This window comes from Lagenorhynchus albirostris, chromosome 16 (genome assembly GCF_949774975.1).
Source record: "Lagenorhynchus albirostris chromosome 16, mLagAlb1.1, whole genome shotgun sequence".
NCBI classification, from domain to species: domain Eukaryota; kingdom Metazoa; phylum Chordata; class Mammalia; order Artiodactyla; family Delphinidae; genus Lagenorhynchus; species Lagenorhynchus albirostris.
Window position 1 is genome coordinate 67,671,331 of NC_083110.1, and position 24,044 is coordinate 67,695,374.

General features: G+C 46.6%; 2 protein-coding genes and 1 pseudogene across 7 annotated transcripts in view; 1 reads left to right on the forward strand and 2 right to left on the reverse strand.

Moving 5' to 3' along the window:
* The window catches only part of HABP2 (hyaluronan binding protein 2), a 35,907-nt gene extending 15,916 nt beyond the window's left edge, over positions 1 to 19,991 (forward strand). Inside the window, exons 3-13 of the mRNA XM_060125962.1 lie at positions 7,233 to 7,343; positions 8,773 to 8,880; positions 10,072 to 10,188; positions 10,942 to 11,061; positions 11,558 to 11,729; positions 12,949 to 13,046; positions 14,457 to 14,697; positions 15,104 to 15,246; positions 15,952 to 16,086; positions 17,460 to 17,605; positions 19,827 to 19,991. Coding sequence (XP_059981945.1) covers positions 7,233 to 7,343; positions 8,773 to 8,880; positions 10,072 to 10,188; positions 10,942 to 11,061; positions 11,558 to 11,729; positions 12,949 to 13,046; positions 14,457 to 14,697; positions 15,104 to 15,246; positions 15,952 to 16,086; positions 17,460 to 17,605; positions 19,827 to 19,991 — 1,556 coding nt within the window. The remainder of the gene's footprint in view (positions 1 to 7,232; positions 7,344 to 8,772; positions 8,881 to 10,071; positions 10,189 to 10,941; positions 11,062 to 11,557; positions 11,730 to 12,948; positions 13,047 to 14,456; positions 14,698 to 15,103; positions 15,247 to 15,951; positions 16,087 to 17,459; positions 17,606 to 19,826) is intronic.
* Positions 19,992 to 20,426: 435 nt separating this feature from the next.
* Positions 20,427 to 24,044, reverse strand: part of LOC132507355 (nebulin-related-anchoring protein-like) — a 70,298-nt gene continuing 66,680 nt past the window's right edge. For all 6 annotated transcript variants that reach the window (XM_060126621.1, XM_060126620.1, XM_060126619.1 and 3 more), the window contains 3 exons: positions 23,750 to 23,857; positions 21,231 to 21,362; positions 20,427 to 20,683 (listed from right to left, as the gene is read on the reverse strand). In XM_060126621.1, the coding sequence (XP_059982604.1) occupies positions 20,579 to 20,683; positions 21,231 to 21,362; positions 23,750 to 23,857 (345 nt within the window). In that variant the 3' untranslated portion in view covers positions 20,427 to 20,578. The remainder of the gene's footprint in view (positions 20,684 to 21,230; positions 21,363 to 23,749; positions 23,858 to 24,044) is intronic.
* LOC132507356 (nebulin-related-anchoring protein-like) lies at positions 21,369 to 23,743 on the reverse strand (annotated as a pseudogene).

The following is a 24,044-nucleotide window of genomic DNA, read 5'->3' on the forward strand; positions in this document are numbered from 1 at the left end:
TTACCATTCTTCCTGATAAATTCTAAAAACAGACTCTTATAATTAGACAAATCCACAAGGGTTTCTTTTTATACCTGATATGAAATGCTTCTGACAGCTCCCCCGTTCATCCTGCAAAGCTTTCTCCTTCTCTATAGCCTAGAGAAAATCTCAAGTAATCTGTATTGGAACCTGGAAAACTTTTTAAAAATCTACCAATGGAACCAAATTTCATGTCAGGCTGCATGCAGTCCCTGTGTCCCCAGGAAAACCCTTGGACAAATTTCTATACTCCTCTTGAGCTCATCAGACATTTTCTTCACTAAATATCTATGACCCAAATCTCAAATAGTTTTTTTTCCTGAATTCCCTGTTTACTCTGCACCAGGCAGACACCATCTTCACTGGCAGAGCTATGTGCCCACTGTGTGCCAGCCAATCAGAAGGAAGGGAGGCTTGGCCATAGAGGGAAAGGTTGATCTGTCCAACATATATATTCACAGCATATAGGGCTCTGTGCTGGGCACTGTGGGGTAGAAAGAGGAATGGACATCGCCCTTTCTCTTAAGAAACCAACTGTCTAGTTGAAGGAAAGAAATCAGATAGACCAAGTTAAATACAAAACTCAAGAGGTGTGCCCTCTGAGATCCAGCCGTGAAACCTAAAATTCTGCAACCTCCTGGGCCACTGAGGAATTCTAGTATCTAAAATTCGTATCCCACCAGCAGCTCAATATTAAGCCATGTGTGTTCATGTGTTATTACTACATGATATGGTTGACTCTTGAACAATTCAAGGGTTGGGGGTCCTGACCTCCCCATGTAGTCAAAAATCCATTTTGACTCCCTGCAAGCTTAACTACTAAGAGTGTACTGTTGGCTGGAAGCCTTACTGATAATATAAACAGTCGATCAACACAATTTTGTATGTTATATGTATTATATACTGTATTCTTACAAGTAAGCCAGAGAAAAGAAAATGTTAGTAAGAAAGCCATAAGGAAGAGAAAATACACTTACAGTGCATGTGCATATGTATCTACTGAAAAAAAATCCACATGTAAGTGGACCCATGTGTGCAGTAAACTGTGTTGGTTGACAATTTAGACTGGGTTCAGCTGGGCAGTTCTTCTAGCCTAGGCAGGGTCAGCTGATCTTGGCTGGGCTTCCTCATGTGTCTGTAGTCAGCTGGGAGATTAGCTGGGCTTTCTTACATGTTTGAGACCTTGGCTGGGGCCTAGGGCTGCCTCACATGTTCCATTATCCTACCTAGAAGAGCCCAAACCTATTCACACGGCAGTCACAGGGGTCCATGAGAGAGAGAAAGAGAAGCTTGGAGCTGGTACACAATGCTTCCACTAGAAGCTATTGGCAAAGCAAGTCCCAAGGCCAGCCCAGACCCTAGGGATGGAGAAACTTCCATCTTTTTCCTTTTTTGAATTTTATTTTTTATACAGCAGGTTCTTATTAGCTATCTATTTTATACACATCACTGTATATATGTCAATCCCAATCTCCCAATTCATCCCACCACCACCATCCCCCATGCCACTTTCCCCCCTTGGGGTCCATATGTTTGTTTTCCACATCTGTGTCTCAACTTCTGCCCTGCAAACCAGTTCATCTGTATCATTTTTCTACATTCCATATATATGCGTTAATATATGATATTTGTTTTTCTCTTTCTGAGTTACTTCACTCTGTATGACAGTCTCTAGATCCATCCACGTCTCTACAAATGACCCAATTTCGTTCCTTTTTATGGCTGAGTAATATTCCATTGCATATATGTACCACCTCTTCTTTATCCATTCGTCTGTCGATGGGCATTTACGCTGCTTCCATGACCTGGCTATTGTAAATAGTGCTGCAATGAACACTGGGGTGCATGTGTCTTTTTGAATTATGGTTTTCTCTGGGTATATGCCCAGTAGTGGGATTGATGGGTCATATGGTAATTCTATTTTTAGTTTTTTTTTTTTTTTTTTTGTGGTACTCGAGTCTCTCACTGTTGTGGCCTCTCCCATTGCGGAGCACAGGCTCCAGACACGCAGGTCAGCAGCCATGGCTCCTGGGTCCAGGCTCCGCGGCATGTGGGATCTTCCCAGACCGGGGCACGAACCCGTGTCCCCTGCATCGGCAGGCGGACTCTCAACCACTGCGTCACCAGGGAAGGCCTATTTTTAGTTTTTTAAGGAACCTCCATACCGTTCTCCATAGTGGCTGTATCAATTTACATTCCCACCAACAGTGCAAGAGGGTTCCCTTTTCTCCACACCCTCTCCAGCATTTACTGTTTGTAGATTTTTTGATGATGGCCATTCTGACTGGTGTGAGGTTATACCTCATTGTAGTTTTGATTTGCATTTCTCTAATGATTAGTGCTGTTGAGCATTCTTTCATGTGTTTGTTGGCACTCTGTATATCTTCGTTGGAGAAATGTCTATTTAGGTCTTCTGCCAATTTTTGGATTGGGTTGTTTGTTTTTATAATATTGAGCTGCATGAACTGTTTATATATTTTGGAGATTAAGCCTTTGTCCATTGATTTGTTTGCAAATATTTTCTCCCATTCTGAGGGTTGTCTTTTCGTCGTTTGTAGTTTCCTTTGCTTTGCAAAAGGTTTTACGTTTCATTAGGTCCCATTTGTTTATTTTTATTTCTATTTCCATTACTCTAGGAGGTGGATCAAAAAAGTTCTTGCTGTGATTTATGTCAAAGAGTGTTCTTCCTATGTTTTCCTGTAAGAGTTTTATAGTGTCCGGTCTTACATTTAGGTCTCTAATCCATTTTGAGTTTATTTTTGTGTATGGTGTTAAGGAGTGTTCTAATTTCATTCTTTTACATGTAGCTGTCCAGTTTTCCCAGCACCACTTATTGAAGAGACTGTCTTTTCTCCATTGTATATCCTTGCCTCCTTTGTCATAGATTAGTTGACCATAGGTGTGTGGGTTTATCTCTGGGCTTTCTGTCCTGTTCTGTTGATCTATGTTTCTGTTTTTGTGCCAGTACCATATTGTCTTGATTACTGTAGCTTTGTAGTGTAGTCTGAAGTCAGGGAGTCTGACTCCTCCAGCTCCACTTTTTCCCCTCAAGATTGCTTTGGCTATTTGGGGTCTTTTGTGTCTCCATACAAATTTTAAGATTTTTTGTTCTAGTTCTGTGAAAAAATGCCATTGGTAATTTGATAGGGATTGCATTGAATCTGTAGATTGCTTTGGGTAGTATAGTCATTTTCTCAATATTGATTCTTCCAATCCAAGAACATGGTATATCTCTCCATCTGTTGGTATCATCTTTAATTTCTTTCATCAGTGTCTTATAGTTTTCTGTATACAGGTCTTTTGTCTCCCTAGGTAGGTTTATTCCTAGGTATTTTATTCTTTTTGTTGCAATGGTAAATGGGTGTGTTTCCTTAATTTCTCTTTCAGATTTTTTATCATTAGTGTATAGGAATGCAAGAGATTTCTGTGCATTAATTTTGTATCCTGCCACTTTACCAAATTATTGATTAGCTCTAGTAGTTTTCTGGTAGTATCTTTAGGATTCTCTATGTATAGTATCATGTCATCTGCACACAGTGACAATTTTACTTCTTCTTTTCCAATTTGTATTTCTTTTTCTTCTCTGATTGCCATGGCTAGAACTTCCAAAACTATGTTAAATAATAGTGGCAAGAGTGGACATCCTTGTCTTGTTCCTGATCTTAGAGGAAATACTTTCAGTTTTTCCCCATTGAGAATGATGTTGGCTGTGGGTTTCTCATATATGGCCTTTATTATGTTGATGTAGGTTCCCTCTATGCCCATTTTCTGGAGAGTTTTTATCATAAATGGGTGTTGAATTTTGTCAAAAGCTTTTTCTGCATCTATTGAGATGATCATATGGTTTTTATTCTTTAATTTGTTAATATGGTGTATCACATTGATTGATTTGCATATATTGAAGAATCCTTGCATCCCTGGGATAAATCCCACTTGATCATGGTGTATGAGCCTTTTAATGTGTTGTTGGATTCTGTTTACTAGTATTTTGTTGAGGATTTTTGCATCTATATTCATCAGTGATATTGGTCTGTAATTTTCTTTTTTTGTAATATCTTTGTCTGGTTTTGGTATCAGGCTGATGGTGACCTCATAGAATGAGTTTGGGAGTGTTCCTTCCTCTGCAATTTTTGGGAAGAGTTTGAGAAGGATGGGTGTTAGCTCTTTAAATGTTTGATAGAATTCACCTGTGAAGCCATCTGGTCCTGGACTTTTGTTTGTTGGAAGATTTTTAATCACAGTTTCAATTTCATTACTTGTGATTGGTTGGTCTGTTTGTATTTTCTATTTCTTCCTGGTTCAGTCTTGGAAGGTTATACTTTTCTAAGAATTTGTCCATTTCTTCCAGGTTGTCCATTTTATTGGCATAGAGCTGCTTGTAGTAGTCTCTTAGCATGCTTTGTAATTCTGCGGTGTCTGTTGTAACTTCTCCTTTTTCATTTCTAATTTTATTGATTTGTGACTCCATCTTTTGGTGAGACGAGCTGCAAAGGCACATTGCAATAAGCCACAGGGCGCATGGCCACAGGGAGAGGTGAAGAATCAGGTCTCTTTTATTTCATCAGATTGGCTCATACCACACCGGAGTACCAATGTGGAACTTGAGGCTGTCAGCTAGACTTGGCCACATCCAGCTCCCCTGACTCTTCACTACCCTTTCATCTCCTTCCTTGGCTGGCTTTCTTCCCCCATCCATCCCGGATTCGAGGTTCCTTTGACTGGAGGCCACATCCCACTCTTTTTTGTATAATTCTCCATTGTTCCCAAAGCCTTCCTGCACCTGGCATAATACTTGTCCCACTGTAGGTGCACAATACATGTTTCTTACATAGGCAATGGGATGAACTACCAATAGAATAGAAAAGACAAAACAAGCTTTAAGTTTGGAGGTAGAGAAACCCTCCCAGGTGACTCTTCTAAAAAGCATTTTCAAAACATATCGCAACCCACCCCAAATGTCAAGGATCTTGGCCTTCCCTTGCACAGTCTTCCAACTGATGGCTTCTGGCAATCTGGGGCCACTGAGCCTCTGCTGCTTCTATCCCACCTCAACCAAGGGCCCTGGACCCTGGAGAATAGCACCCTGGAGAATGCCTCTCTTGGCAGGAATGTAACTCAAAGTCTATGTGTTTTATTCCCTCCTTAGCTTCACTGAGAGGTGAACAGACCTTGTAAATAGGGCTGGATTCAAATCAAAACCCTCCAACAGACATTTCATCCATCCTCTGTCACCTGGAAAAATCATACCATTCCATCTTTATGAAAAACCTTCCCTCATTTCCAAATATCTGCAAAAGAAATGATTCTTAACGGTCTAACCAAGATTATCCAGTCTGACCCTCGACTTGTGGGGGTGATGGGAGAAATTACAGGAGCGATTCAAAGGCGCTTATCTATAAACACCTGTTGGAAAAACAAAAATCAATTCTCCAAAGAAAAAAGAAAGAAAGAAATGGGGCAATCATCTCATTACCAAACTCATTGTCTCTTCCAAATGTCAGTTTGAAATCTTTCATGTCAAACTCAGAAAAACATTTTTTTCCCCTTACTTTCTCACCCTTTCTCTGCTTTATCATGCTAGATGGAAAGAAACTTTATTTGCTCCAGGAAGACAATGGCCTTATCTTCAACCTAGATCTTCATGCCTGGAAAGGTGGCCTCCTCTGAGAGCATTTTCATAGTGGGGAAAAGCAGCTCGGGAGAAATAATGAGGAGGCAAAGGGAGTCTTGACTTGACACTGTGATAAATGAGGTGAATCTTTGGCAAGGAACCAGAGTTGGCGTATTCAAAAAGGAAATAAAAAGATAGTTCCATTTTAATGGGAAATATAAAACAGCCATTGTGCAAAAGTCGATTTTTCAAAAGCCAAAGAGATAAAGACTATAAGGGAATGACTGAGAGACGAATAAGATAATGTGGTTGATAATCGGGCGTAGGTAAGGTCCCATCCTCCGGGCCATCGCTGTGGCTCCGTGGGAGCGCCTTTTCAAGTCGGCTATCTGCATTTGCTCCTGCCTCATTAACATATGCATCTCTGGACAGCTTCCTTACAGCTTCAACTTGCTGACTTGCCATACTCCTGCCAGCTGGAGAGAGCAAAGTCAACCCAACCTTCTTCAAATCCCAAACTCCTCTCCTTCAGCCACAGAGCGATCAGCATCTTCCAAGGCCCCAGACAACAAAGAGCTTGAGTCCAGGCTTACACACACCTGCTCTTCCTAGTGGATTGGTCTAGTGTAAGGTTTACAACCAAGGGCAACGCCATATACTGCCCTTTCTTTCAGTAGGCAAGATCCGTGAACCTTCTCAAGGCTGTCCTTGGACAATCCCTAATTAGCAGGCTGGATATGCAACGGGAATGATAGGACCCCTTTCCCAAGGGTAACTGAATTATCTGAGGCAGTATGAGAGGCCCGCTGAAGCAGTTGAGAGAGTGCAATTTAAGGGATATATGGAGATAAACTGCCTTAGTTCCTATGCTGTCATTTATTAGCTATGTGACCTTGGACAAGTTACTTAACCTCTTTGAGCCTCAGGTTTCTAAGCTTAAAGTAGAGATAATAATACATCTAGATTTTTATGAGAATGGAATGGGGTGGTTCATGTAAAATGCTTAGTCCAGAGCCTGGTACGTAGTAAAGACTCAGTAAATATTAACAGTTACGATGATTCTATGTAAATAACTCGGGAGTAGTTTGATGCTGAAGCTGAAAGAAAAGGGACAAGTTTCTTTGACTTTATTCAGCTAAGGTGACTGATAAAGTCCCACTGAGAAACTTCATTCACAGAACCACCCAACAAGGCACCCAAGTGCCACTGGATCTGACCCTGGGCAGATCTCATACAGGACCTTGGAGACTCCCTGCGCCCCAGTCATCTTCCTGCTCTTTACAGGTGAGAAAACTGAGGCACGGAGGATACAGTTGGCTTGTCCAAGGTCACGGTTAGTGAAAAGCCATTTCCAATCACGTGCTCTTGACCCTGCCAAATGCCAGCGCTGGCTCACTGGGTCATGACAGCCCCCTCAAATGAAAACTCACGGTGCCCGACCCCTTCCATCTGCCCCGTCAGCGTCAGGAGCTGGAAAGACACATGAACCCTCCTTTAGGACCTAGAAATCTTTGGGAAAGGGGGTTTTCAGTGAAATAAAATGGTGACTTCTTTAGGTCTGATGACTAGGGTTGCTTCTGTCCTGTTCCCACATCTGTAGATTGGACTCTCGACCACTATGAGTACAGCCAAGAGTATTACGACCAGGAGGGGAATGCCAGCAGTGCTCTAGGCCATCCCGAGAATCCTGACTGGTACTACGTGGAGGACGGTAGGTACCAGAGCTGTTTGGGGGGGCCCTCCTGGGAGGAGAGCAGCGTACCTGGAGGGGAGTTTATGTGTGACCACATGCAAGGGCTCTCTCTTCTCTTACTCTCTGACCAGCATCATAAAATAGGTATTACAAAATTATTTAGACTGGCTTTTATTCAGTTAGAATTACATACTATGAATACTGGGGAGGTTCTTAGAGACCATCTCTCCCACTTTCAAATGACAGGTGAAGCAAGTGAGGCCAAGAGAGGAGCTGACTTAGCCAAGGTCACTCAGCAAGTTATGCATCATCATCTAGCTCTCCCGACACTGTGGGTTAGAGTCATGTTCAAAATCATCCCCAGAGCTTTCATGACAGGTAGTCCTAATTATGCAGAAGAGTCTGTCTTAGCATTAGGCTTCAAACTGTAGCATTCACAAATTTGCCATTGTGCTGTGCTGTTTTTTTTTTTCTCTTTTCACTCTTCAGAAGATTTGCACAGTTGTGTGTGTGTGTGTGTGTGTGTGTGTGCACGCGCGCTCACACATGTGTGCTTCGGCCACGTTTGTTTTTGTGGCTTCTTGAGACAGAAAGGAAAATGAGAAGCTGGGCCTAAGCAAAGCCATGTGACTAAATCAGTAGAAGTAATGGAAAGCACTTAGCAGCTGGAATAAAAGCTGTGTAACTGCGAAGTGGCCTGGAAGGCAGGGCCAAGATACGGGGCATCAGGGGAACATCAGAAGGGACCATCAAAACAAGAGCCAGGCCCAGGGATCCTAGTTCCTGAACCAAAGAACAATGTGTGTGAACAGAAGGATAAAGAATTCCCCAAGGGAAGATCCATTCAGACAACCATGAAAAGCCAAAGGCACAGATGAAATATGACAAAATCTAACTGAACAAGTAGTTGAAGAAAGATGAAGGCCACTGGGTCATTTCCTCCTCGCCGTCAATTCTTCTGTCCCCCTCTTGCCTTTGGTCTTCTTTCCTGATGTTCAGAAAGCTTGTGTTTCATTAGGGGTGGGATTTCGTTCCCCACTCCTGACCTCCACCCCTGGGCACTGGGAGTAGGGGAGGTCTTCAGGCTTGTGAAATGCCTTCGGCATCAGAGACAGACCCCGTGGCACTCCCAGCGAGCCTGGGAGGAGAGAGACACTGATGACGGGAAAGGGGAGTTACTCAACGAGAAAGGCCCCATCCAAAGCCAGGCTGAGGGAGACAGTCACGATTCCTTCTTGCCTCTCCTCTTACTAACCTGAATTCCTCCCTCTGGTCTTGTCATGGCAGTTTTCCCGGCTCTTTAAGGTCAATGCATGTTTCCCCCTTTCCCCAATCACTGGCTAGGCAGTTCCTCTCTCATTTGGGGCAGGAGATGGAAATTCAGTGCAGACAGGGGGCTTCTTGCCTGCTGTTCATTGCAACATTGACTTCCGCCCACGTGTTTTAGATCCATGCCTGTCCAACCCCTGTGCACATGGTGGGGACTGCCTCATCAGCGGGGCCACATTCACCTGCAGCTGTCCAGCCCCTTTCTCTGGAAACAGGTGTCAGAATGGTGAGTGGACCTTCACTGGATCCAATCTTCCCTCCATGTTGAACAAGAGGCAGTTTCTCCTCCAATTCTAGGGGGTAAAGAAGGGTTCAGTAGTCCCGTGAAAAGGCTGACAATCACACATATTATGTTATGCGTAATAGATTCCTCAGCATGGTCACAGGCAGCATCTCACTGAGTCCTCACCCTTACATGTTAGATAGGACTAGTATGTCCATTCCACAGATGAGAAGATTGAGGGTAAGAGGAGATAATAGCTGGGTTCTGACCAAGAGTGTTTAGACCAACTTCAGCAGAGAAATGTTGTTCATATACAAGAGCAGGAAGGCTCTCAGGGCACATAAGGCTCAACCTTGTTAGAGAAAGGGAGCCCAGAGTGTACAGGGGACTTGCTCGTGGTTACACAGCTAATTAAGAGAAGAGCAGAAATTACAGACCTGGTGCCTGACTCCCAGCCCCATGCTCTCTCTTCCTGCCATCCTCACTCGTGGAGACTCTGAAAAAAGGTGTGTCCACTCTTAGTGACCTCTTGTGGGCATAACATGAGGCTATGTAATAAGGTATTGGGAATAGAATTCTTACAGGCTAATTGCACCCCTAGAGAGAACCTGGATTCTGTCACATCTAGCAACCATCTAAGTGGGGTGAGGGAGGAAGTGAGGGTTTTATGGTTGACTTGTTTTCTCTGTGCCCTCTTCAGTTATTCCTACCATTTTCAATCCTACAAAATCTTTCAATAAAATTTTCAGGATGGTTTGGGATATCAGGCCCAAACATAGTTACTGGGTTTATCCCTCAACTTCTTGGAAGAATGACAAAATTGTAAATGGAATATAAAATCAGCTATACAATGGAGAAACTCAAATTGCAGCTCCACTTTTCTGAAGATGTAAAAATTATCAAGGTGTTTATAAAAATAGCATAATAAAGACTATGAGCCCTAGAAACTCATAAGGAACTGGGAAGCAATCATCCACGACCCAAGGATAAGACAGAAGCCTTGTCTAGGTGGGTAGCATGATGTTTCAGAACCATGGACAGGGGGCACATGCTCTATCAGTCACCAACACCACCTCTCCCCACGCCCCCGCACTCCCCTCCCAAACATTGTACTGTACAGGTACCTCTCAAAGTAAAATGTGCCCCAAATAATGTCCTGTACTTTGTCCCTACTTCTCTATTGATCTCCTACAGTGCAAAACAAATGCAAGAACAACCCATGTGGCCAAGGAGACTGTCTCATTACTCAGAGTTCTCCTTACTACCGCTGTGCCTGTAAACACCCTTACAGGGGTGAAGACTGCTCCAGAGGTAAGTGCTGGAGGCCTCTTCTATGCTAAGCTCTCTCTACTGTGGCTTGTGCCTGGGATGTCAATATCCTCCTGTGTGGAAGTCCAGATACATCCAATGTTTTGGTGGCATCCAAGATGGCCCTTTTAACTAGGACTTTTTAAGATTCATTACCTCTGGAAAGTCCAGTGAGAATTGACTTGTCTGTGTCTCTTCCCAACAAAAAATAATCATCTTAAAACTCATTTAATCTAGGAAGTAAGCCCTGGTCTTTTCCTAGAATGGGCCATGTATATTTATTCACTGCTATGAGTCAGGCATTGTCCCAGGAGATTTACATTCTCTCTCACATTGTCCCCAAAACACTACAAGAAACAGTTTTACAGGTGAAGAAATTGAAGTTCAGAGAGGTTAGCTAACTTGCTTATGGTCACTCAGCTGTCAAGAGGCAGAGCTAAGTTTCAACCTAGCTCAGACTGGCCCCCAAATTCCTGCTCAGTCTATGCACCTTGTTTTTCCTTAATGAGCGACCCATCTACTTATAGACTCTTTTTTGCTGGCCTCCATCATATTGCTTCATCCATGTTTGCTTATGTTCTTAAGGTCTGTGTGTATGTTTTCTTGCATGTCAGTGGGTCTCTCTTTCCCCTTTGGTGACCCATTTTTGTGAAAGGATGGACACCAGAAAAGTGCCACCAATACCTCCTCATCAGCTCAGATGTAGCTGCAACTCCTTCTAAAGAGCCTTCCTGGACCCACTTCCTGTGTTCACAGCGGTTCCTGCATGCAGGCCAAATCCCTGCCAAAATGGTGGCACCTGCTCCCGGCATAGGCGGAGATCCAAGTTCACCTGCACCTGTCCTGACCAGTTCAAGGGGAAACTCTGTGAAATAGGTATGGGTCTATAGCACCACTTCATCAGAAACTCAGGGACACATGTGAGGCCTCTGGACTCCTTTATCTGTTTGCATTTTGTTGCCAGAACAGGGTTCAAGTCAATTCCCAAGCTCTGCTATTGCCTCGGCCTTCCAACCTAAGGGCGTAGGGTATGTCTGGCTCCATGTAGAGGAAGTCATAAACTGGGATATAGTGCGGGCAAGTCAAACACTCCTGGGTATCCTTGGGCCTCAACCTACCTACCACTGGTTCTTGTTTGAGCCCAAATTAAAGAACTCAGCTCTCACCCCCACCCCCATGATATTCCTTGTTTTTAAGCTGGGTTGAATGTGGAGCGTTCAAACCACCTTATTTCTGGGAACTCGTAGTGAAACCTCAGGGTGATCAGTATTCAGGCCCAATCCTCTCACCACCTGATACACCTGCCAAGTCCTTTCCAGGCATGGCACACCAGCTGGTCTCAGTTCTCACAGTCCCAACTGCTCTCTCCAAGGTTCTGATGACTGCTATGTTGGCGATGGCTACTCTTACCGAGGGAAAGTGAGTAAGACAATCAACCAGCACTCGTGCCTTTACTGGAACTCCCACCTCCTCTTGAAGGAGAATTACAACATGTTCATGGAGGACGCTGAGGCCCATGGGATTGGGGAGCACAACTTCTGCAGGTAAAGCTTACCATCCTCCCTGTCCTCCGCCTTGGCCACTTGTCAATGGAAGGATCTGTTTGTCCCTCCCCTCTGCTCCTAGTTCTCCTGGGCCAGCTTCGAAATGTTGGAACGGAACACTGAAACTCATCAGCTTTCCCTCTAGGAAGATTTTCCAACTCAGGCTAGGTTAGGTTATGCTGCTGTAATGAACAACCCCCAAATCCCAGTGGCTTGAACACATCAATGTTAATTTCCCATTAATGCTACGCGTGTCATGTAGGTTGGGTGTGGAGGTAGGGGGTATTCTTAGCTTCACTTAGTTACTCAAATACACAGGAAGGGGAAGGAGAGACTGGAACATGGAGCGTGAGATTTTTACTACCTCAGCCTAGAAGTGACACATCATCTTACCACACATGTTTCATTGGCCAGAAATAGTCATATAGTCTCACATAACTTCAAGGGATAAATGGAACTTCAAAGGGATAAATGGAAAATGGAATATTTGGTTAGCATGACGGTCTCTGACACAAGGATGTGCAGGTTTTCCCAAATAAGAATAATGCCATTTCTATCCCTGGTGATGACTGGTAACTTCTTCCCCGTCTTCCTGACCATCCTGTTGGCTTCCTTCCACAGCTCATTGTCTAACCAAGGCCAAGGACATGCATGGTCTGCATATAGAAACAGAGAGTTTTTGTATGGCTTTAAACTGGTTCCATTAAGCAAGAGGATTTCCCTAGCACAAGACACAAGACACAAGTTTCCTTCTACTTTCACTTACCTTGAGCTGCCCCCTCCACGGGACTCTTCAGGGTGACCCCCAGCAGCGGCTCTCAGAGAATTCCCACGCACAGAACTTGAAGGCTCGGGCAGCGGAGCCCTACTCTCACCATGTCTGTGTAGTTATTTCACTTTCCTGACAAAGAAGGGTCTTCAACAGGGATCTCATTTGTTTTCCTACAAACAGTGTAATATGTCCCGTGGATCTGGCACGAAGCTCGTGAACTACTCCCTGGTTACTGAGACTCTCCTCTGGAAGTTAAGATTTGGCCCCCAAACTATAACCACCCTAGTATGTCAAGGTTTGCTAACCTGTTGGAGGAATGGAATGGAATGTGGTCCCAGGGGGATGCAAGAGCTTGGTGCTCTCTTACTCAAAGGACTTTTAATGAGGTCCAGCGAGTTCACCAAGGCTTGACTCTGGCTTACTTTGTTTTTTTTTTTTTAATTTTAGAAACCCAGATGGAGACAAAAAGCCCTGGTGTTTCTTTAAATTAAACAATGCAAAGTTGAAATGGGAGTACTGTGATGTCCCCTCCTGCTCAGCTCTAGGTAAGTCTGTGGCTGTCTGGAGGCCCGGGTAGTGGGGAGGTTGCAGAGCCATAGAAAGATGTTCCTGGAACTCCCTCTCTGTCCTACCCCCGTCCTTCCACAACTCCTGCTTTACCATTTGCAATCCCAGTGGCAACCCAACTGCCCAATCCTCGGCTCCCCTCTCGGGAGGTCGAGCAGACTTGGATACATTTGTAGACTCAGGCTTCCCGACTCCCAGTCAGTGCACTCAGCAAATATTGAACGATTGCTTGCTGGGTGCCAGGCGCTATGCCAGGCCTTCAGTGTACAGTGGTGATCAAACGGTGGCTGGGTCTCCACAGCCTCTCGGGACACAGCATGGACTGAATTCCAGCCTCACAGTCTTCCTGCCTTGCTGCCTTAGCCCACCTCTCCACCCACGTCTGAAGCGATGCACCCTCCCTCTGCTCAACGGAATTACTTCCCTGGACAGTTTCATTTCTGTGCCTTTGCTCTTATGGTCACCTCTGTCTGTAATACTGTGTCCCATACCCGCTCTTGTTCATATCCAACCATTCTTTGAGAATCAACCCAAGTAACCACTCCTCCAGGAAGTCCTCCAAGATTTACCAAGTGAAATATTACCTCTCCCTTCTTACAAACTGCATGGAATAGATTGGGCACCATCCATGCAACACTTGCTGCTCTCCCCTTTGCATGACAGTTATGTGTGCAAATGTCTTCTCTCCCCCGCTCTATTTCATCTGAATATCTTCCCCTAGGCACCAAAAAAGCCTCCAGAATATGTGTGCATTAACAAATAGTTAAATACATACCCAGAGATGGATTTATATATCCATACACACATTTTTTATTGAAGTATATTTGCTGTACAATATTATGTAAGTTATAGGTGTACACTGCAGTGACTCACAATTTTTAAAGGTTGTACTACATTTATAGTTATAAAATATTGGCTATATTCCCCCGTTGTACAATATATCCTTGTAGCTTATTTTATACCTGATAGTTCATACCTCTTAATCCCTACCCCTGTCTTGCCCCTCCCTCCTTCTGTCTCCCCACGGCTAACCACTAATTTGTTCTCTATCTGTGAGTCTGCTTCTTTTTTTTGTCACATTCACTAATCTGTTGTATTTTTTAGATTCCACGTATAAGTGATAAACATTTTTTATATGTCTGTCTACATGTCAGAATAAGAAGGAAAAAGCAACATCTTCATCATTAATCCTATAGACTCGCTTTGTATTAATCAATGTATTCCACAAATGCTAACTGCACACGTGCCTATCCTATATGCACCAGTATAGTCTCTTAGCTCTGGACACTAGTTAAGCTTCCGGATGCAGAGCCATGCCTCTGACAAGGTCCTTCTGAGGATCTGTAGGGAGGGTGAGAAGTGTGCTTTATTTTTCTTGTGCTTCACAGATGTTGCCCACGCAGAGCCCCTGACCAAACTTCCCGAGTTTGACTCATGCGGGAGGACTGAGATAGCAGACAGGACGGTCAAGAGGATCTACGGCGGCTTTAAGAGCACAGCGGGCAAGCACCCATGGCAGGCGTCCCTGCAGACCTCGTTGCGACTGACCATCTCCATGCCCCAGGGCCATTTCTGTGGGGGGACGTTGATCCACCCCTGCTGGGTGCTGACTGCCGCCCACTGCACCGAGTAGGTGCCTGCTGGGAGCAGAGGTTAGGGTGGCTGTAGTCTCCAGGGGTGTTCTTCTCTCCCCATCTGAGCAGCATCTTGGCAACTCTGGCAGGACCTGGGGGTCGGATCTTGCTCCAAGGGCAAAAGGATGTTTCCTTACAACCAGATAGAAGAGAGCTCCCATGTGTACAATGCTCACCACGTGCATTACATGTGTTATGACATGCAAGCCTCAGAACTAGCTACTTAAAGACGAGCAGGAGAGTTCTTTAGCAAGACCGTGATTACAGATGGGGATGCTGAGGTGTGAGCAGGTCAGCTCATCTGTCAAAGGTCACACAGCTGACCAGGAGCAGAGCCAGGGTGTGGCTCCAGGCTCTCAAATTCCAGGGCTAGTCCCTGATCATCTTACTTTCCCTTGTAGCTTAAAAGCCAAATATCTAAAAGTGGTGCTAGGGGACCAGGACCTGAAGAAGACAGAATTCCACGAGCAGAGCTTTGGGGTGGAGAAGATACTCAAGTACAGCCACTATGACGAAAGAGATGACATTCCCTACAACGACATTGGCAAGTCTCCTCTATCGTGGCTTTCCCATGGGTCTTGCCCTGGGTGGGTTTCTCTACTGATGGAAAGCTGAGGTTTGGTTCTAGAAGGTGCTCTTGCCTTCTTGGTCCCTCATAGACCCTGTAAGGTAGAGCATTTATTCCAGAGTTTTTTAGTTCTTCAAGGTCTGTGTTAGCGTTGCAGATAAATGTGCACAAGTTCTTAAATTGAGGGGAAGAGATGCTAGGAACGTTGCGTTGTGGCGAGAGCTCAGCCTTGAATTAACAGCTGGCTGAGCTTCAATTCCCTCTGCTGTAAAACGGGCACACTGATGTACAGTCTCCACTTCCTGTGTGCTAAGTGACGTGATGTTCATGTATCCCCATGCACACCTGGCACCTGGTAGGCAATGACGTACTCGATCTGCCTCCTGCTTAGTTCTGTCCCCTATTTCTCCATTCACAGACCTCTCATTCTTTCTGCTTCCTCAATATCGTTTTTTCCCCCTTAAAGCCTGTTTTTTAAAAAAAGGATTAGAAGTAATTTAAAACTCAGCCTGAAGTGTTATTACTCCTCCGAATTGAAAGTTAAAAGAATGAAATGACCAAGGGAGAGTTCTTTTAGGTATTGGGAATGGGGCTTTGCTAGGTCCACCTTCCAATCAAGTTGAAGCTGATGCTTCTTTGACAGAGAGGATGTCACTGCCCATTTCCCCTTTCTCTACCTAGCTTTGCTCAAGCTAAAGCCAGTGGATGGTCACTGTGCTCTGGAATCCAAATATGTGAAAACAGTATGTTTGCCTGATGGTCCCTTTCCCCCTGGGACTGAGTGTCACATCTCCGGCTGGGGTGTTACAGAAACAGGTGAGTCTGGCCATGCATTCTCCTGAGGCCCAGGTGAGTTACATCCACCAGACAAGAAAGGGTTACACTCAACTGCCCTCCTGAACTAGATATCAGTGTTATATTCAAAATGTATAAACCAAAGAAAGAGATTGCCCCATCTCTCAAGCTCCAGTTAAATCTCATCACCTTCAAGGAGTCTTCTCTGATCTCCATATCTGTCCTTGGCCCCAACGCTTAGATCTTTGACTTTCAACAAGCCTTGATCCTGTATCCATGGAGAACTTTTTCCTTTCCTAGGTACATTGGAAAGAGGATAAATTAGAAAGAAGATGGATTTTGGAGTCAGACAGACTTGTATTGGGTTCTTGGCTTTGTCACTTGACTTGGACAGCTGAGTTTCAGTTTCCCAATAACATCCTAGGTTTGGAATCATGATAACAAGAGATGATAGAATTCTCCAGAGATATTCATTAAGTCAGCCCCTGGAGGGCAGGGGTCAGGTTTCATTCACCTTTGACTCTACTATGGTGCTTTGGTCAAGGCTCCCTACATAGTAGTATTCTATAAATTTTTGTTAAATCAAGCTATTGATTTATCTCTAGGATTTGGTCTGATCTTAAAAAGTAACCAAAGGGCTACTTTTCTTATAGTACTGACAAGGTTACATCCTCTCACATATGAAATCCAGAAGTGTATATCAAGTCTCTCTCAAATACTCAAAATAGATTTCTCTTCCCCCCAAATCTTGTTCCAAAAAATGGAAAGCAAGAATCACTTTAAATAGGCCCATATTCATGAAGAAAGTGAAATGTAATATACACATTTGTCAGAAGGCTTCTGGGAAAGAAGATTTCTGATAGATAATTAGATTTAGGGTTAACCAGGAAACCTTTTTGTAGCTAACTTCACTGGAGTCCATGTAAACCTTTCAGCATCATCGTGCTGACGAGAGCAGATTGAGAAGAACAGAGGTTCTTTAGGCAAGGAAACGTCTGCTCTGGGAAGCAGGCACTCTAGGTGATCAACCAGGGCACTTCAAGTGTCATGAAGTCTCTACTACGTGCAGCCCTCTGTCAGGCATGGGAAATTAAAAATACGTTTAAGACACCATCCCTGCTTGCCCAACCTCGCCGTCTAGCTGGGGAGACAGAGGAGGGCATAAATGATTCTGCTCCATGGGATAAGCACAGCATCGAAGGTCTGTAGAACCATCGTGAAGGCTGAAAGCAGAGTCCCCAGCCCTGAAAGATGAGGCTGCTCTGCCCATCTCCCGTAAAAACCCTTCCTGCCAAGCTCAGGTCTCGTGGCCCTCTTCTGACTGCTGCTGGCTTCTGGTGGGGCAGGTTCCAGCCTGCTCTCTACAGTGGCAACCTCCTTTCTCTGCCCCACAGGAGACGGGTCCCACCAGCTCCTGGACGCCAAGGTCAAGCTCATCAGCAACACTGTGTGCAACTCCCGCCAACTGTATGACCACATGATCGATGACAGTATGATTTGTGCAGGAAACCTCCAGAAGCCTGGGCAAGACTCCTGCCAGGTCAGAGACTCCAAATGGTACTTGAAGAAGGAGGGGCTGACAGGACCTTACACCAGGCACAGAGGGCCCTTAGAACCCTGGGCTGGGAGGTGGGTTCAGAGACCCACTTGCCATTAAGCTAGAGGGGACACGTCTGTCCTCTGGCAAATCTGAGTCCACATCAAACCAGGACGACTCAGCATAATAACCACAGCTGTCACTTTGCCCACATTGTCCAACTTAATTCTCACAACCATCTGGTGAAGGGGATGTCATTATCACCGTTGTACAGATGCTTAGAGAAACCATCTTGGCCTATAGCACCTGGGTGGCAAGTGGCAGAGCAGGAATTTGCTCCACTGTGTTTAAATGGCCTCAGCACTGGGCGGCTTGTATGCAAATCCCAATAAGCAGGGGACAGTCCCAAAGCCCACTGCTTGGAAGGAGAGAGATGAGGCGCCAGAGAATTCACAGTAATATTGACTAACCGTTAGGGTTTAAACGTGTGTGTGTGTGCGAAGGGGGAGGGTGACTTAACCCTAATAAACTAATTGGCTGAGTGGCTTCTCTGTGGCCAGAGCCAATTTAGAACCTGCCTGACACCAGCCCCCATAGAGGACTTTGGGGGACCAGCATGGGCACATTCAAATCTGAGCTCCTCCCTACAAAGGGACCCAACAATGATCTCCCAGCCTTGAGCCCCTTTGGGGATGGGAAATCACGGTCACTCTCCCCAGGGTTTGTGGCTGTACTGTGACCCTCTGCCCCTTCCCAAGGAGCCACAGATATCCACCTAATCAAAGGAGGTGTGTGGGCAGATGGGATTGATTTTCCCTAGGTCCCTAGAAGACGAATAAGAAAACAGATTGTTCAATTCCCTAGGTATTTCAAGGGCTTCCCCTGTAGGCTTTAAAAGCAGATGGTCATGGGTTTGAAACCTGCTTCTATCCTTTACTTTGTGACCTTTATCAATCACTGAATGGCTTAGTCAGCTCAGGCCTCTGTGACAAATTACCTTAGACTTGGTGGCTGGCTTAAACATCAGACATTTATTTCTCACAGTCCTGGAGGCTGGAAGTTTGAAATCAGGTGCCGGCATGGGCGGGTTCTGGTGAGGACCCTCTTCCAGGTTGCAGACTGCCAACTTCTCATTGTGTCCTCACATGGTGGAGAGAGAAAGCTAGTTCTCTAGAGTCTCCTCTATAAGGGCACTAATACCATGCATGTAGCCTCCCCCCTCATGACCTAATCACTTCCCCAAAGCCCCACCTCCTAATAACATCCCAGTGAGGATTAGGCTTCAGCATATGAATTTGGGGGCAGGGGGACATAAACATTCAACCCACTGCACCGAAATAATTCTCCAACCTCAGGTGTCTAACCTATAAAACGGAAAGAATGTATCCATAAAATCAGCAGATGGTGGCTAAGATTGAGAGAGACAATTCATTAAAAATCCTACCAGTCGTGGTGCGTAAGCAGCAGTGTGTGTGTGTGTGTGTGTGTGTGTGTGTGTGTGTGTGTGTGTGTGTGTGTGTGAAAGAGAGAGAGAGAGAGAGAGACCATCATCATCCCCTCCACCTAAACTGGGGGGTTAATATGAACCAGGCATTGTTCTATGTGTTTTACAAACATTAGTCCTCACAAGACCCTCAGGGTGGGGCAGCGGTTCTGTTACTATCCACGGTTCACAGTGTGAGAAACCGAGGCCCCGTTGGCCAGCAGGCAGTAAGCCTGGTTTGGAGCCCAGCAGATCTAACTCCATGGACCGTGTTAAACATCAAGGTCACGCTGCCTCTGAGCCCCATCCTCCTTGCCATGTGTGTGCCCTTGTGGCCCCTGGAAGGGCTCTATCCAAACAGGGCACCACTCAGCCTCCGCCAGTTCCCTGCCGGAATGAGGAGTTGAGGGCCCCTTGTAATACCTGTATCACTAAGAGTCATGGCGGGTCAGGAAGTAGGGCTGGGCCTGGCACTGGGCCCCGGCCCCATGGCTTCTCTGACTCAGGAAGCCCTCACTGACTCAGGACGTAGGTCAGTATTTGTTTCTCTCCCTTCAGAGCACTGCGTCACATGAGGCGTTGGAAGAGCCTTGTTGCTGCTTTCCCCAGGGCCGGCCAGCAGTCTCCCCGCTTCCCCCCTGGCATCCCCCCGCCCCGCCCCGGCATCCCCTCACGGAGGGTGGGGCTGCCTCTGAATGTATTCCTATTCACAAAGCTGACTCCTGCGTCTTTTTCCCATAGGGTGACTCTGGAGGCCCTCTGACCTGTGAGAAGGACGGCACCTACTACGTCTATGGGATCGTGAGCTGGGGCCTGGAGTGTGGGAAGAAGCCAGGAGTCTACACCCAAGTGACCAAATTCCTGACTTGGATCAAAGCCACCATGGAAAGTGAGGCTAGCTTTTGAGGTGTCTTCCAAAGCTCACAGCCCATCCTCCTTGACACCCAGCCAAGGCGAGGCCTCACGGGCAGCCGTGGACAGCCCCTGACGCCTCCGAGTGTCCAGGCTCTAAGCAGAGACCACTGCTGCCCAGCCTGGGATGCCCTGGACCAGCATGGCTGCCACTTCCTCAGGCTCCTTCCTGGGAAACCCAGAAATGAGAGAATCAACCTGAAGTATAAGATGTTTGCTTCCCTTCCAACAATTGTAGCTTCTAGAAAATCAGTGTTCATCGACTGCCTTCGCCTCGGACATTTGCAAATGTGAGATTTCAGACGGCTTAGCGTCAGTGGGGGTCACCTTTACATCTTTATTCCTCATCCCAGACACTCGAGGCACGCAACAGGGCCACCCACTTCTAGGTATCTGACAGAGGACCAAAACACAACATTCTCCACCCACTTTCAGAGAGTTGTTATTTTAATAAAGGAGGATCGGAGCATGGGCTGGGGTGCTGTTTTCACAGTTGGCCCCAACTGAAGCCATGTATGTCCCTGGCGTGCAAACTTCCTCTCCAGCTTCTCTCCCAAGAATCCCAGGTGGACACCGCCCACTCACAACGGCAGGGCCTTCCTCCTTTTGACGTGAAGAATCTCGGTGGCATCTGGGTTCACATCCCCCCTCTGATCATCTCCGGTCTCTACAGCCTCCTGCCCCCCCTGCAGAAATCAAACACACGTCCCTGAGTTAAGACGAACCTTCTGTCCTGCTCCCATAGGACAAGCTGTCTAAAATGCTGGCCCTCCCCTTCCTTTCTCCCTCCTCCGTCCTCCCCAAGAAGAAGGATCCTCAAGGCAAGAAAGAGAGAGAAGTAAAGCCAATCTCTCATTTACACGTGGCATCTTTCTTCCGAACAAAGTAGGGTTCAAAACCCAGACTGTTGTAGCCAGCAAGTCCCTGACCCCTTCCGTGAATGTAACGAGCAAACAGTCAGCACAGCCCGGGCTGCTGCGGCTGCTACTGATGTAGCCCTGGCACGTTTTGTCTCCGAAGAACTAATGGCTGTGACTTCAGAGAAAACCCTGCAGGAAGTTTAACCCGGGTGTCATCCTCCTGGTCACCTCAGACCCATGAAATTAGGCGCCTTGCCTGAGCTGCATTTCACACGTCTTTAGAGCCGGCTGACCTTTGGCCAAAAATAAAGTTTGAAAAGAAACAATGAGTTTGCCTTTCCCCCATGGCCTTGCAAGCCAGCCCGCTACTCACGTAAGCTCCCCGGAGACCCAGGCCCCTCGCGTTGGCCAGCTCTGCAGCCCGCCGAGCCATTTCCACTTTGTAGGAGCCAGGAGGTGTCCAGCCAATACCTCTGGTCAGGTTCAAGTCTGATTTGTACTTAACCTTGGGGGAAGGAGGGAGGCAAGAGGAATAGGTCAGCAGGGTTTGGGGGGAGGCTTAAGAAGCCTGCCCTGGAGAATATGCTGTCCGTGAAGCCCCGTCAAGGGAGGCAATTCAGCTTAAGCAGGAGCTCCCTGGCATCGAGGACCCTGTGTGCTGGGAGCTGGGCCAGCATAATGCTGTCCTCTGCATCTTTCCATTCAAGTGATGGGGCTGTAACGGGGGTGGAGGGTCAGAGACCTGGCTCAAGGCCGAGCTCCCATGTTGACTTGCTCTGTGGCCTTACGGAAGTCCTTTCCCTTTTTTGGGTTTCAGTTGCCTCCCAGAGAAAGGTCACGGTCCAGGCGACTACGAAGATCCCTTGGAAAGAGCACGGCACAGCAATCCAGAGCTTGTGCTCTCACATCAGACCAAATGGGGCTCAGATCCCAGGCCCGCCACTTATGTGCCACGTGATCTTGAGTTTGTTACTTCACCTCTCTAAGCCTCACGTTCCCCATCTGTAAACTGGGGCAGTGATGGGCTGGTTGTGAGAGCTACGTGGCATGGCGCTCAGAAAGCATTCGGCACAGAGCCTGGCCCACAGGAAGGACTCAGTACGTTGCGATTCCTGTCATTTCTTCTGGCACTATTGAGTTAGGTCTCCCGGGTTCTATCTCAGCCCAGGTCCTCCCTGAAGGTAACATGGGATGTGGGATTCTGGCCATCTCTTATGAAGAGGCCCCAGAGGCTGGGCCTCGGCCAGGGAGCGAGGGCAGCCCACATCGCTCTGCAGCTGGTGGGCCTTCTCGGCAGGCTTCCGGCCCGGCTGCTCTGGGTCGCAGGTGGCTAGGGCAGGGGCTGCCTGTGGCACACACTGCTGGCCAGCTGCTGGCTCCTCGTGGCTTGGAGGAAGCCAGGCTGGTCTGGGCGGCTGTGGAACTGGGACCGACTCTTGGCGAAGTCCTTCCTGTACTCATTGTCACTCTGGAGTTTGCTGACGCTGAGGAAACGCTTCATCCTCGGGTGGTCGTGGATGCTGCAGTACCCAGTCTGCAGGCCCCGGTCCCGCAGGAAGGCCTCTCTGTACCGGGAGTGCAGGTCAGAGATGCAGAGGGGGGTCATGGGTGCCCACCTCCCTTCTAGGACCAGTCCTCAGGATCTCAGCAGGAGGTTCAACCGTGGGTTAAGGGCACAGCTTTGGATTCAAGTAGACCTGGGGTCTGGATCTCCCTCTGTTGCCTACTAGCTGTGTGGCCTTGGGTCAGTTACTGAGCCTCTCTGGTTTCTTGGTTTCCCCACCTGATAAAATGGGAGAATGAACCTCCACCCCATGGGACACTGAGAGGATTCAGTGGGGCTGAGCTTCATGTCTGGCGCAGGCTCACATGCCCACCGAGTGCTGACTGATGATATCATTGCTGCTGTAATGGTTAATAACCCAACAGCAAGAAAAATGTGTCCACTGTCTCAGTAGCCGCTCATCCTTTGATTCTTTCCAGCTTGCAGGGACCCAGTCCAATGCTCCTCAAACCATCTATAGTGAAGGACAGGATTCATTTTGTTTCAATTTTTAAATTTCCAATCTATCAAAGTCCAATATGCGGTCCTCCTGCCTGGGATCCGTATGTAGTGGTACCAGGTACATCTGACAACACGTAAAAACTGGCCTCTACTCCGCTCAGCCAGAGAAGTCCACCAGTCACAGGCTTGGAGGTCATGACGTCCAATTGCTAAGAACGTTTCTGAATGCTTGCTCTTGATTTCTATACTTATCTCACTTTGGACCAGTAACAAGCCACTCGTGAATGATGACGTATCTAGTTAACGATATCTTCCAATTCAGTAAGGGAAGCGGCCGTGTTTTGTCATGTTCTGTGCATGACACTATGAACCCTTTTGGTTTCATCCCTACATCAATCCTAGGAGACCAGTATTAGATGTCTATTTCATAGATGGAGATATTTGAGTTCAGAGAATTTAAGCAACTTGCCCAGGACCATAGAGTCAATTCCCTAAGTGACTGAGCCAGGATTTGAACTCAAGCCAATCTAGGGGGGAAACCCAATCTCTTTCTATCCCATCACAGTGCACTTCAGCTAAAAAAAAAATAGTCCCTCAATGGAAGGTCAACAAATCAATCATACGTTAATTGACTTCTAGGTACTGTCCACATGCGTCAACCTTTAAGAGTGCCTCTCTTAAAACAGAGGGAGTGGGAATACAACCCTCCCCAATTCCAAATTTCTGGCTAAGATGCTAAAAAAATAAGACCAACTTTTTTCTTTCATTTGAAATATTTGTTCAGTTTTGGTTCCCGGTGGTTTGCCTTTCAACAGATCTGGGAAAACCAGAGCAAAACCTATCAGTGAGAGAAAGAGAGAGAGGAGGGAGAGAATGTGAGGTCTTACGTCACTGGCAATCTCCCTGGATGCCCGGGCGGTCTGGAACGGGATGGCGTCCAGCCTGAAGTCATAGCCACCATCCCGGGTCTGTTCCCAAGAGTTTCTGTAGACTTTCTAGTTGGGGAAACAAAGAAATGAGTGAGCAGGGAGTGAGTAGCTCCATGTCTGGAATGTTGCTGGTTCTCAGTGGGAGCGGCTCCTAAACACGCACCCTCTGTCTTGCTGGTGCCCAGAACGGCAGAGCCCGCAGTCCCACATCCATCCTGAGGACTTCCCCAGCTCTGGCCACAAAGGGCTTCGG